This window comes from Balaenoptera borealis (genome assembly GCF_965194805.1).
Source record: "Balaenoptera borealis genome assembly, chromosome: 11".
Classification (NCBI taxonomy): Eukaryota; Metazoa; Chordata; class Mammalia; order Artiodactyla; family Balaenopteridae; genus Balaenoptera; species Balaenoptera borealis.
The window spans coordinates 92,649,724-92,662,183 of NC_138868.1; the positions used below are offsets into that span (position 1 = coordinate 92,649,724).

Below are 12,460 nucleotides of genomic sequence, written 5' to 3' on the forward strand. Positions count from 1 at the left end.
CTATGGTCAACTAATCTATGACCAAGGAGGCAAGGATATACAATGGAGAAAAGACAGTCTCTTCAATAAGCGGTGCTGGGAAAACTGGACAGCTACATGTAAAAGAATGAAATTAGAACACTCCCTAACAGCATACACAAAAATAAACTCAAAATGGATTAGACACCTAAATGTAAGACCAGACACTATAAAACTCTTGGAAGAACACTCTTTGACATAAATCACAGCAAGATCTTTTTTGATCCACCTCCTAGAGTAATGGAAATAAAAACAAAAATAAGCAAATGGAAACTAATGAAACTTAAAAGCTTTTGCAAGGCAAAGGAAACTACAAACAAGACGAAAAGACAACCCTCAGAATGGGAGAAAATATTTGCAAACGAATCAATGGACAAAGGATTAATCTCCAAAATATATAAACAGCTCATGCAGCTCAATATTAAAAAAACAAACAACCCAATCCAAAAATGGGCAGAAGACCTAAATAGACATTTCTCCAAAGACATACAGATGGCCAAGAAGCACATGAAAAGCTGCTCAACATCACTAATTATTAGAGAAATGCAAATCAAAACTACAATGAGGTATCACCTCAGACCAGTCAGAATGGGCATCATCAGAAAATCTACAAACAAGAAATGCTGGATAGTGTGTGGAGAAAAGGGAACCCTCTTGCACTGTTGGTGGGAATGTAAATTGATACAGCCACTATGGAGAACAGTATGCAGGTTTTCTAAAAAGCTAAAAATGGAATTACCATATGACCCAGCAATCCCACTACTGGGCATATACCCAGAGAACACTGTAATTCAAAAAGACACATACACTCCAATGTTCATTGCAGCACTATTTTCAATAGCCAATAGCTATGGAAGCAAGCTAATGCCCATCAACAGACAAATGGATAAAGAAGATGTGGTACACATATAGAATGGAATATTACTCAGCCATAAAAAGGAACGAAACTGGGTCATTTGTAGAAACGTGGATAGATGTAGAGACTGTCATACAGAGTGAAGTAAGTCAGAAAGAGAAAAACAAATATCGTATATTAACGCATATATGTGGAACCTAGAAAAATGGTACAGATGGACTGGTTTGCAGGGCAGAAATTGAGACACAGATGTAGAGAACAAACGTATGGACACCAAGGGGGAAATGTGGGGGTGGGGGGTGGGGGTGGGGGTGTGATGAATTGGGAGATTGGGATTGACATATATACACTAATACCTATTAAGTGGATAACTAATAACAGCCTGATGTATAAAAAAAAATAAAATTCAAAAAAAATTTTAAAAAGAATTAGTTCCAGGTGCTATGGTAAAGGTCTGTATGGGTAGAGTGAGGCTTGAGAGAGGGTGTCATCAGGCAGGGATGAATCACATGGGGAGGGTCAGGAAAGTGTTCATATGCAAAGTGAGCTGAGCCTTTAGAATGAAACTCTTGTCTTTAAAATGTTTAAAATCAACAAGTTTACAATCTCATTAGAGATTCCAAATTTAAAATACATGAAAAAATAGTGAATAATTTGGCATTAAGTTGTGTGGGACTGATTAACAGATCTAAAAGCTTTTGGAGAAGTAGGGCAGGTAAGTTGGAGTAGGTGCATAGGGAAGGTGTAAAGGAAGTAAAGTTGAGCCAAGCCTTAAGATGAGCAGGATATAGATAAGTACAGTGGAGTAGATGGGTGAGCACAAGGCAGGGAAAGAGTCTAAGCAGACAGAGACCATAATGAAACCATCTGACTGGGGCAGGTTTGGAGGGATAACAAGGTCAGATCAAGATGGGGCTTTAGAAGTAGGCAGTTTGGGGATTGACGTAGAAGGTGATGTCCTTTCTCACATATTACTGATCCTAGAGGAGTGGGATAGGGAGGGTGGGAGGGAGACGCAAGAGGGAGGGTATATGGTGATATATGTATACGTATAGCTGATTCACGTTATTATATAGCAGCAACTAACACAACAATGTAAAGCAATTACACTCTAATAAAGATGTTAATAAAAAAGATCATTGCTCTCTATCCAGCTGCTACTATTAAAAACCAAACTGATGGGCTTCCCTGATGGCGCAGTGGTTGAGAATCTGCCTGCTAATGCAGGGGACACGGGTTCGAGCCCTGGTCTGGGAAGATCCCACATGCCGTGGAGCAACTAGGCCCGTGAGCCACAACTACTGAGCCTGCGCATCTGGAGCCCGTGCTCCGCAACAAGAGAGGCCGCGATAGTGAAGAGGCCCGCGCACCGCGATGAAGAGTGGCCCTCGCTTGCCGCAACTAGAGGAAGCAACTAGAGGAAGCCATCGCACAGAAACGACGACCCAACACAGCCAAAAATAAATATAAAAATAAATAAATAAATAAATAAAAGAGCCTTCCCTAAATTAAAAAAAAAAAAAAAAAAAGAGATCCTGTGTGACTCTTCCTAGGAAATGACACAAGACATGCACTGAATCAGCTTCAGGTGGATCAGATCAGATTTGTCAGGAGACAGGTGAGTGGAACACTGACTGACTCTACCCAACTGCAAAAAAAAAAAAAAAAAAAATCAAACTGATGAGTATCTCTCTAGCTGGGAGGCTGGGCAGGAGGTTGTCAGGTTTACCAAATACTAAAGATGAAAATGGCTGCTTGGAGCTGGCTGATGGAGCCTGTAAAACAACCCATTGAGAATTATTTTTACTTTAAAAGCACTAAGTTTATAGTCCCACAGAAAGTGCCTGTGTGGTTTCCAGGGCAACCCCAATGCCTTATAAATTTCTCAGTATAAAACTTCAATATAAAAATTTCTCAATCATATTCCCCTTTGTGCCATAACCCAGGGCTGAAACATGCCTGGGTGCTGATGTCCAGGGCGGTCATTCAAGGTTCTGAACACAGCCTCTACTTCTGTCTCCCCTTTGCTCTGGCCATCTTATCTAGTCTCAGGATTTTGACAATCATCTTTAAGCAGATGACTTCCTAATCTACTTCTCCATCCGTGTGTCAAGAATTTCTGGTCCCACATTTTTCACTTTTGCTCAGTACCTCCATGTGGGTAAATTGCAGGTACCTCAAACTCTTTATGTCTAAAGCTGAACTCCTAATCTTTTTACAAGCCTTCTGCTTCTCCTATAATCAAAAAGACTACTCTCCTTTCAGACACTTCTCTTGAAACCTTGCATCATCTTTGTGCCTCTTTCTTTCTTAACTCTCATATCTAATGAGTTACCAAGTCCAGCCAATACCTTTGGACTCCAAGCCTCTTTTCTATTCCCAATTCCACTGCTTTAGTTCTGGTCCTCCTTCCCCTTTCTCCTGCATCAGCATTCCAACCCAACAGTGCCCCTTGCTACCATCCTCACTCTACTCGTTCTTACCTACTGCTGCCAGAATCGTCATCCCAATATTCAGCTTCAACTTTTTCGTTGTCATCCTTAAAACCTGTGTTGACTCCTTACACAGTGGAGTCCAGATTCTTCAGCATGGCATTCATAGTCAGGGCTCAGCCTTATTTACTCTTTCCATGTCCTATGCCCTACCTCAGTGGTTTTTCAACTCTTTTAATTATTGTCCCCCAAGGTGTCTTTTAAGGGTTTTATTTTTTTCTTAATCGTTCCTCTCATGAAATTTTAATGCCATAGGTATACTCTCTGTTTATATACTGGGTGTATATCTGTACTTTCCATTTAAGAAGTAAGATGTTTTTACCCTCCAAGAACCAATTTTTGCTCCACTAGGGGCAATATTGCCCCTATTTAGAATTCATACTCTAGCCAAAACACATCTTTTACCAATCCCTGAAGATGCCCCTGTATTTCCTAGCTTCCAAGTTTTTACTCACTTTGGCCATTAGCCAGAGGAGTAGAGGGATTATGAGAAGATTCCTAGAGTGTACTTCTGCTACTCAGTGCACTGTTCCCCTTGCCTAGAATAGACTCACATATCTCCTCCCACTACCCTCCATTTCTTCCTATTGAAATATGACTCTTCATGTTGCAACCCAAATACCATTTCCTCCCCCTGAAGCACTCAGCTGGAACTAACTTCTTCCTTCTGTGCTCTAATAGAACTTACTTTATACATCCATTTATGTTCTTCTTTATTATGTAGTCATTTTTCTATTTGTGTTATCTCCTTCACTGTATTATAAACTTCCTAAAGACAAGGACTATCTTCTTCACAGTGTACAGTACTTTCATATAGTAGGCACCATTATATGTTAGTTGAAATCAATTCACTGCTACACTGGGAACAAAATAAGAGCCTACCCGTGCACACATTTAAAAAGTTCCATATGTATGCTGAATAAATGAACACACTAAAGAGCAGAAAAAATGGGCATCATAAACAAGACACATTCCTAAACCATCATTAACACAGAGATTATCTATAAAGAAGTTCTGTGTATTGTACAACATTGGTGAACTGAATTAATTCCTGCTTCATAGAAATAACAGATGCCCACAGAAGTTATTTAAAGCCTACCTGCCTAGACATGTCTTAAATAAGTATGATCAAGGTGAGTAGAGGATCCAAAGGCCAAAACATAATAGCCATTTTTGACAAATGTTTTTGTTGCAGATACAAAATCTTTATTGGGCTTATTCACTATGAAAAGAGATGATACATGTGGAAGCACATTTTAACTGTTAGTAACCATCACCACTACATAAGATGTGACCAAATTAAGGCTATGGGACAATAAAGTTGATCTGATGAAGTTATTTTTGTGTGCAAAGTGAAGCCAAAAGAAACAAAATGTTTTCTGAAAAAGGCTGGATAATTTTTTTTTTCAATCCTATCAATCTTTTAATGCATTTAAGTGCCGAGGAATCGTTCAGTGGAAATGGACAGAGTTCTGTTATAAGTGTTACTCAATTCTTTTTTTTTTTTTCCTTGGATGATCACAACAAAAGCAACAATGATTACAATTACTAAACACGAAACACACTCATAATATGTCATAATATTGACATTCAGTCCAGTAATCCTCCACTGTAACAGCTCCTTTACTTTGCAGTGAAAATTGATTTGTATATTTTTTGCCTCTGAGTCCTTGTGGGATTTTTTTTTTAATTCAAACAGAAAGTCACAAAAATTATAATCTTCCTCATCAGTTCACTCAGTCCCATGTAATTAATTTTTTTCTATCTTGATCTTTGGTTAGCACTTTTATGAATTCATCAGTTTTCTATTAGAGTTCTGAAAATGCTTATTCATTCAGTTCAGCAGTATAGTCAGTTACCAGAAACCTGTACTTGTCAGAGTCTTTTCCATGAATTCCTTGAGGATGAAACCCTTTTATAGGAACATTTTTGCAAAAGCATCAGAGTATACCCAGAACTGTCTGTAAATGACAAAAGACTTAAAAATGACCATGGTTAAAGATTTGATGAAAGTTCATAATAATGCAATTGACAAGGAAATTTAGTTATTTCTGAGATATACATTTTAAAGTATGGATAATTTTTTTAATGTATATTTATAAATATATTTAGAAATTTCCAGCTATTTCTGTGGTTTCATAGGATTACATTCTGCCTTAGAGGATTAGGTGCTGTTTTTTTTGTTTGTTTTTTATTTATTTATGGCTGTGTTGGGTCTTCGTTTCTGTGCGAGGGCTTTCTCCAGTTGCGGCAAGAAGGGGCCACTCTTCATCGCGGTGCGCGGGCCTCTCACTGTCTCGGCCTCTCTTGTTGCGGAGCACAGGCTCCAGACGCGCAGGCTCAGTAATGGTGGCTCACGGGCTTAGTTGCTCCGCGGCATGTGGGATCTTCCCAGACCAGGGATCGAACCTGTGTCCCCTGCATTGGCAGGCAGATTCTCAACCACTGCGCCACCAGGGAAGCCCCGGATTAGGTGTTTTAAAGTGGCACTTTTATTACTTCCCTGAAACATTTTATTAAGAAGATTATCAAATCTTATAGAAAATTACAAACAGGTGCTTTTTACCATCCTTTGGTCATGTGCTCTGTTAAAATACCATAAACAGCTTTGTGTTTGTTTGATTTTTCTGAAGTCCGAGAATGACTTCTGTGGACAATGAGGTGGGGGTATCTGAGGGATGCGAGACTCGGCAAATAATTTATTTCCAAGGATACACTAAATTCAGCCTTGGGGCCTGGTCCGCCTACAGCCAGCTGTAGAATAAGTTCAATCCTTCCGGGTCTTTCTAATAGGGTAACCCTTCTGCCAGTTCCAAAGCTCCTAAGCGCAATTCTATTTCCTATGGGCTCTTCTTTGGAAAGGAGGATTAGTCGTGAAACTGTCGCCTTTTCACTCCTGCTAGTCAAGTTCAAGTTTTGTGGGCAAACAACAGCCAAAATAAATACGCTGGAGCCAATACTGAAGCCTCTGCCTCACTTAGGGGTAAAATTACGTAGGCTCGTCTAACAAGTCTGATAGGGGGTAGGGGACGGAAGGGAGGAGTGTGGAAGGGCCCGCCCCTTTGGAATGGGATTGGTTCCCTCTCTCCCTTCAACCGTTCATTTTGCATCTCGGTTGGATAGGCTGAGAGAAATATGTCATTGAGGTGTTTTCAAAATGAGCCCTGTAGGTGTGGGCTGTTCCCTAGGTTTGTGGTTTTAGATTTTCAAACGGGCGGACTTATCATTGGCTATGGATCAAGTTCCTGAAACTGGTCTTCTATAGCTTGAAAAATGTCGTTGTATCAGGAAGCGCCAAAGAGCTTAAGTGTAGTTCACACACAGTAGAGGATACGACGAAAGTTCCTCAGGGGTTTGATTTCAGTTTCCTAAATGAAGAAGAAGCCAGGAAGATCCTTCAGGTGCTGGAAAGAAAAGAGGAGCTACAGAGGGCAGAGAAGGACAGGATCAGGTACAGAGCTAATTCCTTTTTCCCCTGGGTCTGGGCCACAGTGGGGGGCGTCCGCGGCGTCCCCCGAGCCCGGCGTGAGCGGAGGAAGGGGCCGAGCTTTTGCGGGGCACCCGTCCGAGGTTCGGGGACGTTCCACGTCCGCCAGGAGCGCGCGGCCCGGCAGGGGGAAATCTGCAGTGAGTCTCTCTTGAGAACTTCGGGAGGCGCTGCTGGTGCAGACACGGCCTTCCGGGCAGGCCCGTCTGCGAGCTCAGGGCCCGCAGCGTAGGGCGCGCTCCTGTCCTCGCCGCGCGGGAGCGTGCCTTGGCGCGTTTCTTCTCAGAGCGGGTCCCGCGCGCGCGGCCCCGGCCCCAGACCGGGACACGTGGGCGGCAATCGCCGCAGGGGGTCCAGGCTGGGTGGCGGGTCTCTCGGGTGTCTCCTAGGCCGCCACGTGGCGTGGGCCAGGTGGGCCCATGAAATGGGGTGGGGAGCGCAGTCCTGCCCCGCGCGCATCCACGTGCTTACAGAGGCCTCCGGGTCGTCCATTCTCGCCCAACAAACTCTTCCTCTGCCCCAGAGGAACCTCCCTCTCCACCCCACGCGGGCAGTCAGCGAGGCCCGGGAGAGCTGGCATCTCACTGGAGGCTGTTTCCCACCGCAAGGGCTGGAGTTTGAGGAACTTCCCTAATTGTGTGGAATGGACCCAGCTGGGACTGGGCCGCGTGGGGCGGCTAGAATGGTTCGATCCCCTTGCCTGTGGCGCTTGGGGAAGAAGTTGCTGTGGAATTTCCCCCTTGACCTTACTATACAGTGTTGTAGGTGAGGGATTAGTTACCAGGGAATGAAATCCAGAGACCATTGCCTGAGATGTAAAGTAACCAGTTTTTCTGCTGGGGAAGTGTGGGATAAGTCCTGGAATGAATTAAAGACTTTCTCACCAATCCTGGAATAAACCCACCCAAGGCCTTCTCCAGTGGACTGTGGAAGAAAATTTAGGGCATCACTCTCAGACCAGAAAGTGTGGCACTGATGGAATTTAGAAAGCCATTGTGTTTGTGAACAACTTCTTGGTGATCTAAGTTCTATGTTTCCACTTCCTTCCAGGCATCCCACTTACTCCCCACCCCCCAGTCCCTCAGGGAAAAAACCTCCAAAGATACTCTTCACATAGGGAAACCCTAGCTCGTTTTGTAGAAGCGATTAAACTACACTGGGCCCAAAGCCCTGTCTTCTCTCCCCACCCCCCACCCCCCAGATATGACTCTTGTGGGGAGAAGTGAATATTTGAAGTTTGAGGATATGTATTTCACACCATCATACTCTGCCTTTAGAAAAATAGGGTCCATCATTTCTTCAAACTATGCAGAAATGTGCCCTCGTGAGCACAGTATGTCCACACCCACATACACCCAGGAGCATGTGCCCACACGTATGCACATGCAGTGTACACAGGCACACCCAATGTTGGGAAGGAGAGCTTTAGAGTTGCATGCTTGCCTTGTTGTGTTTTCTCTGTAGCAGCTCATGGTGCCCGTGGCAGCTGACTTTAGGGGGAACTACACTTAGGGGGCAAAGGCCATTGGGCTAGGCCTTAGAAGGAAGGTTAAAACACATTTTCTGATTTCATGGCACTCATATCCTAACTGGAGCATCAGCAAAAAAAGCCATAATGCTAAGACAAAAATCAGTACTGTTATATGATAGGAATATTGTCATTATCAGAGAGGAAATTTAAAATAATTAAGATTATTTACTCAGGCACAGCTTTTTTTTCCTGCTTTGTTTTTTAAAAAATTTGTTTAATAAAGGTCTGAAGCAGAAAAAAAAAAAATCAGTACTGTTAACTATTAAACAAACTTTGAAAAATAATTACCCCAGCAATTTTTTAAATGTCACCACTAAAATATAAAAATAATTTAAGGAAAGCAGACACTTGAGCCAAATGCTCAAGGCAATTATTTCCAGTACTTCATTTTCCCCTGGTTGATTCCTGTGTCTCACTATCAAATACCTGTCCCTGGATAGCAGTCTCCATGGGATTGCTCTGCTCACCAGCTCACATGCATTGGTTTTAGAAGCAGATACTGGCATGCAGAAAAGGCCTGAGATGACATGCCAACTTAGCTCTTCTGTTCATTTTTGATCATCCTATTTTCCTGATCAAGTCAAGACACGTGACTTATAAATCAAGAGTGTTATTGGAGAAAAAAATACAACAGTGATGTGTAAGAGACTCTCAGAGGCCTTTTTACTATACTGAGAAAGAGTCTTCAAATCTCTTAATTAGGACAAAAAGGGAAGGGACTAAATGCAGAAGCTTGGAAGGTTTGCCGGTTAGGGCCTATCTATGATAGGCTTGAGCTGTCTACAAGACAACTAAGAAGAAGAAGTATCCTACAGTTAGAAATATAGAACTACAGTATCATGCAAGGCCAGAGGTGTCCAGAGGTGGATGTTAACGGCACAGAACTAGCTGAGTTCACCATGCAGGAGACCATAGCCCCACCTGTAGAAATGAGCTTCCCCTGATCTTCCTTCATCAGTACCAGAACTCTCTGGCTCCAGCTTACTGGGAAAGTATTCACATTAAATACTATAATGTTTCCAATATATGAAGACTTTATTCAGATTTTTAAGAAAAACACCAAGATTCAAACTGATGAATAAGCAAAGATAGAAAGAAATCATTCACAGTAGAAGATATCCAAACAGTAAACAAAACATATGGGAAAATGTTCACCCTAACAGTAATAAAAAAAAAAGAAAGAAAATCAAAGAAACCTCAAGATATCATACTGCACCTTTAAAAATAACTGAGAAGACTTGGTGAGGGTTGAAGTGAAATGGATAGATTCTGCATGTCGTTAGTGGCATTGTAAGTTGAATATCATCCTTTTGGTGAACAATACTGCAACACCTGTGAAGATATGACTTGCCCTTCACCCAGTCATCCAGTTCTTGAATGTTACTCATTAGTAGGAGATTGGGGTGGAGAAAATGACCACACCAACATTTATTAAGTGCTGCCTTTTTAAGTAATAATAGTAATTACTGTGATAATAATAATTGCTAACATTTATTGGTCCCTTACTGCATACTAGGCACTGTATTAAACATGTTATATATATTTAATTAATCCTCTCAATAACCTCGTTAGGTACACACTTTAATTTCCATTCCACAGAGAAGGAAACAGCTTAAAAATGTTGAGTATCTTGTTCAAGTTAAGCAGCAGAGCTAGAATTCAAATCCAGATCCATCTCAAAATTATTTTATCCATCAGCATTGCCTCACAACCATCCCTTGGGGTGAGTATTATTATTATTTTTTTAATTAATTAATTTATTTATTTATTTATTTATGGCTGTGTTGGGTCTTCGTTTCTGTGTGAGGGCCTTCTCTAGTTGCGGCAAGCGGGGGCCACTCTTCATCGCGGCCTCTCTTGTTGAGGAGCACATGCTCCAGATGCGCAGGCTCAGTAGTTGTGGCTCACGGGCCTAGTTGCTCCGCGGCATGTGGGATCTTCCCAGACCAGAGCTCGAACCCCTGTCCCCTGCGTTGGCAGGCAGATTCTCAACCACTGTGCCACCAGGGAAACCCATGGGGTGAGTATTATTAATGACTTTGTACAGAAGAGAAACTGAAATTTATCAAGGTTAAGGACCTTGCCCAAGGTCACACAGCTCGTAAGTGGCAGAACTAGAATTTGAACCCAAATCTATCTGGCTCTAAAAACCTGTATTCTTTCCACTATACCATATTTTTCCCTGAGGAAACAATTTAGTAGAGGAAAAACAAGACATATACTCTCAGATATTGCAGTGTTACCTATAATAGCAAAATAGTGAAAAATTTCAAATCTAAGTAAAAGTGCAGTCATTACAAAGGACAATTATGAAGACATCATTATGTCCCATCCAGTATGATATTTTAGTTCTATATTTCTGACTACCTTGGTTTTGTAGACACCTCAAGCTTGTCATGGATGCAACTGTGGAAAAATGTGTACGAGGCACTGTTCTGTGAAAAAGCAGAACACAAAATAGTGCTTATGTTATTATTTCAGTTTCTTCTGGGCATCTGGGCATGTGCATAGCAACTAGAAGAAAATAGCAAAAATCTGCTTCTCCTTTCCGTGAATCTCTAGGGCCTGCTGCAGCTCCTGGCCCATGGTGAACAGTCAGTAAGTGTTTGCTGAAAGGCATGGGCTTGCCCTGACAGCTGAGGGCTGGGCTCTCCTGCCCTCAAACCCAACACTGCCAAGATGGGAAATCAGACCCGGGGGTAAGGACGCTTGGTAGTCGGGGGCAGGAATGCTGGGCACATGCTTCCTCCTAAGGCTCTGGGAAGGCAGATGAGGGGAAAGGTGTAGGATTTCATGGCTTAGAGGAGAGAGGGACCCGGGTCACAAGGTTTGTGTCTGTATAGGCCCCCTGTAAATACTTGATGAAGGAATTAAAGGTCTGCACTGGCTGGAGTCAGAGGCTTCTGCTGTCCCAACTTCTCTTCCCACTTCTCAGTCTCTTTGTTTCACCTTCTTCTCATCCCCCAATACCCTCTGCCCAGTTACATGGGATTTCTCCCTCCTTTGAATGCTCCTTTCTCCCTCCTTTGAACCTTTCTCTGTTAGATTTATCCTCTTCTGTCCTGTCAGTCTGGGATCTGAGCTACAGAAATTCTCTGAGAGCCAGTTAAAGAAAGGGAAATACTTAAATTCCAATCTGTCAGTTACGCTTCTTTTTGGATTGTGGAAAGGATTTTGCCTGGAAGTATTCACTCGGGTGTGACTTTTTAGGCCTTGTACAGTCTGTGGTTCTAGCTGCAGTGAAGAAAAATGGCTGAGAGTTTGAATCACGATTGGCAGGTGAAAAATTTCCCCTTACTACTTCTTTTTTTTTTTTTTTAAATAATGGGTGAGTGCATTTATTTACTTTTTTTTTGGTTTAATTGTTTATTTATTTATTTATTTATTTATGGCTGTGTTGGGTCTTCGTTTCTGTGCGAGGACTCTCTCCAGTTGCGGCGAGCGGGGGCCACTCTTCATTGCGATGCGCGGGCCTCTCACTGTCGTGGCCTCTCTTGTTGTGGAGCACAGACTCCAGACGCGCAGGCTCAGTAGTTGTGGCTCACGGGCCCAGTTGCTCCGTGGCATGTGGGATCCTCCCAGACCAGGGCTTGAACCCGTGTCCCCTGCATTGGCAGGCAGATTCTCAACCACTGCGCCACCAGGGAAGCCCCCCCCTTACTACTTCTAGCACACCTTGGAGGAAATATATATGTGTGTATGTATACATATATATACACAAATACTATAGATGATAGATAGATAGATAGATAGATAGATAGATAGATAGATAGATAGATAGATGGAATAAAATCTGAAAAGCATCTTACTTTTTACAAGTCTTTGAAAAACACAGCTACCTACCTATCACCCCCACCACCCCCATCTCATAAGTGTGACTGAAATAGAAAGTACCAAGAGATTATATCAACTAGTCAAGCTCACAGAAGAGATATCAATAAATCAAAAATGTTTATTTTTCCTATTGCAGAAAACTTATAAAGTATAAGATGTTACAGCACCAGGTGTAATTAAGTTGAAAAATGGCATGTCTAGATTTAGACTATCTTTGCTCAGTGGCAAGATTGCAGCCCAGG

The 12,460-nt window shown here is 42.3% G+C and overlaps 1 protein-coding gene across 2 annotated transcripts in view; it reads left to right on the forward strand.

Moving 5' to 3' along the window:
* The first annotated feature begins 6,494 nt into the window (after window positions 1-6,494).
* EXPH5 (exophilin 5) overlaps window positions 6,495-12,460 on the forward strand; it is a 74,423-nt gene continuing 68,457 nt past the window's right edge. The window contains exon 1 of one of the 2 annotated variants that reach the window (XM_082343434.1): window positions 6,495-6,817. In XM_082343434.1, coding sequence (XP_082199560.1) covers window positions 6,739-6,817 — 79 coding nt within the window. In that variant the 5' untranslated portion in view covers window positions 6,495-6,738. The remainder of the gene's footprint in view (window positions 6,818-12,460) is intronic. The other variant, XM_082343431.1, reaches the window with a different exon arrangement.